Raw genomic sequence first — 3,649 nt, 5'->3', positions numbered from 1 at the left:
AATAAACGTTGCCATGCATTATCGTGACAGGGTGCGCGTAGTGTCATGTGTCATTCATTCATCCCTTGAGTTAGGTGTCTTTTATGAGCTTGAATGATTCACAGGTAAATATTTAGTGGCTTGACACACAAAAAGACTGCTCTGAAAATACAAAGAAATAAGGGCTGGCTCAAGACTGTGCCTCTGCGTCCCTCCACAGTGGACTTTAAATCAATAAGGCTGTAACCGTGGCGCAAACACCCAGCTTGAATCCAAGGGGTTTAACAGGATTTTTGCATTACACGTGTAGGAATTAAAGGTATTTTTATACACAGCCAGTTTCTTGGATGAAAATCACAGAAGTGAAGCTTTTGTTTTTCCCTGGTGATTACACGAGTCTCATATGAAAGCATGAAGCAGGAACTGATGGGAGGATTATTTTCGTCCGTCACTCACCATGACGAGGGTAAAATCTCTGAAGGAGGGTGCTGAGCTCTGCGAGGAGATAAACATGGTGCTGTTCAGCCAGCAGGCACACACGACCCTACAAGCCTTCAGATAAACAAACTAAATTAAAAGTTAGACGTCTAAATTACAATCCCAAGGCAACTTTCGCTTCTATTTTCATTCCTCGCGTTGTGGACCTGCTCGGCTCTGTGTCGACTGTTGATGACGGTTTCAGTACCACGCGGGGATGCCCAAGTTAAATGTTACAGTGAAGCTTTGTTTGTTTTTTAATAGTTTTAAGTAGACTTCTTTAACAAGCATCCACAGATTTGTTTAAAGCTCCAAATGTTTTTTTTTTACTTACTGTCATTTAAAGTGGTGTTTTATGTGTTTCTATTACGATCAGGCATGTTAACGGTCAGACTGTAGCTCTGCAAAGATTTACTGCGCGTTAGAGATCCTCAACTCTGTTGCCTCAACTGTGCTGTGTTCATTTATCTATCGATACATACATCCATAGATCCATCCACCCATCCGTCCGTCCCTCCTTCTGTCCTTATATGTACTATTGTATGTGTGGTAAAAACATACATAATTTATTTACACTCGGCAGAATTGCACATATAAATATATATACATGCTTCACAGAAGCATCAGGAGTCAGCTGATGTTCATTCACGCTTCCTTTCATTTTTATTCTATTTTTATTTCTCTTTAAATGAAGGATGCCTTCAAGGATGTGGTAAAGGGTTAATATATTCCTCTCCAGCTTGTTGTGCTTAAAGTAAGATTAAAGGTGGTGTAGAAGATGAAAATTGCATAACAATCAGACATGTAAGTTACTAAAGAGAAACAGCTTTAATTAGTCAGTTTGCAACAGGTCAGTAACATGGTTGGGCATAAAAAGAGCACCAGAGTGGCCGAGTGTCTCAGAAGTAAAGATAGCCAGAGGGTCAACAATCAAGTTTACAAATTCCGAAACAATTTTAGAATAATGTTCCTGAATGTAAACTTTATGAAGATTCTGAGAATCTGTAGGAATCTCTGGGCGCAACAGACAAGGCTGAAAAATCGATACAGGATGTCCGTCATCTGTGGGCAAGGCGTTAAAGGCAGGCCTGATTCTATCATGGATATCCCTACATCTGTCACAGGGTGGAAGTAATTTTAATCTTTTATTCTGTGAGTTTCACGGTGTCTGCATGCTTTTATTTTGAAAGTGAACTACTTCCAGCCCACATCTCCCCAATTAAAATAATGTCTTCTCTGGGCTAAAGCTAATTTAAACTGAACTGAGGCAAAGTGAAAAACTGTTCTATGGTCAGACGAGACAAGATTTGAAATCTTTAAAGTCAGATGTGGTAAACAAATTATGAAACGAACTGAAGAAGATTTCAATGTAAGGGTCTTCAAGCAGCTTTTTAAACTTTTTTAATGTGTCTGAAACAAGCAGAGCATCATTTAAAACACAACTTAATGATTCTGTTTACACTGTATGCAAGAAGCCATTAACCCTGAGTGCCTCACATGTAAGAGTTCATCATTATTATTATGTGATGTACCGCTCTGGCTGCAGAGCGTGGGTGTCTTCAGAGACATATTACCTGGGTAAAGGTTCAGGATGAGTCACATCTAAAGCTGCTGCTCGAATTTCTCCAGACTGCAGAGCTTTGACTAAAGCATCCTGATCAACAACCAGACCTGAAACATGAAAAGTCACAAAATCAGGCTGAAACTCCGAGACTGGTGAAGACTCGCAGTCACAGTATCCTCACCTCTGCTGACGTTGACCAGGGTTGCAGTGGGTTTCATGAGGGACAGCTCCCTGTGGCTGATCAGGCCTTTGGTTTCAGGGGAAAGGTTGACAACGAGCACAACAAAGTCGGCCTCCCTCAGCAGGTCATCCATGTTCTCACAGTAACTCGCCCCCACTGACTGCTCATCTTCAACGCTCCTGAACAGCACAAAAAAAAAAAGCAATCACAAATGTACAGTTAATGCTGCCAAATTTAGTAATGTCAGATTTCTTTAAAAGCTGGGATTCAAAAACACTATAGTGCCAAAAGCATTTGCTCACAAAACACACGATGACCTTATATGAATGTCGTGTTTTTAATTCCGCTCCGGACTCGTGAATCTCAACCCAGCAGCAGCGGTAACGTTTGCACGTCCTCTCCCGTTAATGCGGCAGGTAAATAATCAACTAACAGTGCATATTATGTTAGCGCGATCTGCCTTATTACAAAGCCTGCCATTACTGTGCATTTAGGTGACCATGATGAGACAGACAGAGTCTGGCTGGCTCAGATGCTGGCAGTTCTCGCTGCAGTCTACAGGTAGCATCTCCTTTCGGGCAGGATAGACGAAAGTTCAGTAAGTGAATGTGTTTAATTGTAGGCAGGGACATTACTGGATATTCTTGTGTAATTGCTACAGAATAATTTATTTTATTCTTTGCTATTGCTACAGAAGAATATTTATTTTATTATTTTACGTTTACAATTTTTTTTTCCTGGGGACCCTGTGACACCCCATTGAAGAGCCATAGGCTGGATCTCTTAAGATCTCACTGTTGGGTTTGTAAGGCCATGTTACTCCTAAATTTCTATCTTGTTTAAAGAAAAGATATAAAACAAAGTTCTAAGCTAATCGACCTCAGTGTTCTCCTTTTTTAAAAAGAATTGATAAGAGAATCGATAAAGAATTGAATCGTTAAACAGAATCGAAAACGGAATCGGAATCGTGAAAATCTTATCAATACCCTTCCCTATTTACAACGCTACATCTGAGTTTTGCATTGGGTGAGTGAATACTTCTGGCAGTAGTGAAGTACTGTGTATCTATTCAAGTCACTTTAGCAGGATTTTTTGGATCTGTTCGATGAATTGGTGCTTACCTTCTGTGTCTGTTGTGATACAGGATCTTCATATCAAACCCTTTGCTTCTCTGAGCAATTTTGTATCCGATGTGTCCCATTCCGATGATCCCCAGAGTCGACCCGGTGACTTCGACTCCCACCAGGCTTTGTGGTATACTGGTAGTCTTGGGGTCAACAGCTATTTGGTGACCTATGAGAAACATTGCCATATTTCCAGTTTAAATATCTTTGGGTTTTACTCAAACTGCTCCACCCTGGGATCAGATTTCAACCTTTGACCTCACCTTCAACTATCTTTCTTGCGGATGCCAGCAGCAGACCCATAGCCATATCTGCAGTGGCGAC

General features: G+C 40.8%; 1 protein-coding gene across 1 annotated transcript; it reads right to left on the bottom strand.

The window, feature by feature from the left end:
* Positions 1-1,958: 1,958 nt before the first annotated feature.
* On the bottom strand, positions 1,959-3,643 carry LOC121813995 (probable 2-ketogluconate reductase; the record flags this gene model as incomplete). The annotated part of the gene is made up of 4 exons (XM_042217994.1): positions 1,959-2,127; positions 2,202-2,380; positions 3,323-3,494; positions 3,589-3,643. Coding segments are annotated over 4 exons (507 nt in total), but the record flags the coding sequence as incomplete, so codon positions are not given.
* Positions 3,644-3,649: the final 6 nt, after the last annotated feature.

The sequence above is a fragment of the Haplochromis burtoni genome, unplaced genomic scaffold, assembly GCF_018398535.1.
Source record: "Haplochromis burtoni strain Fernald_Lab_line unplaced genomic scaffold, NCSU_Asbu1 Contig_4610, whole genome shotgun sequence".
Taxonomy (NCBI): Eukaryota; Metazoa; Chordata; class Actinopteri; order Cichliformes; family Cichlidae; genus Haplochromis; species Haplochromis burtoni.
This window is presented reverse-complemented; position numbering and strand designations above follow the sequence as displayed.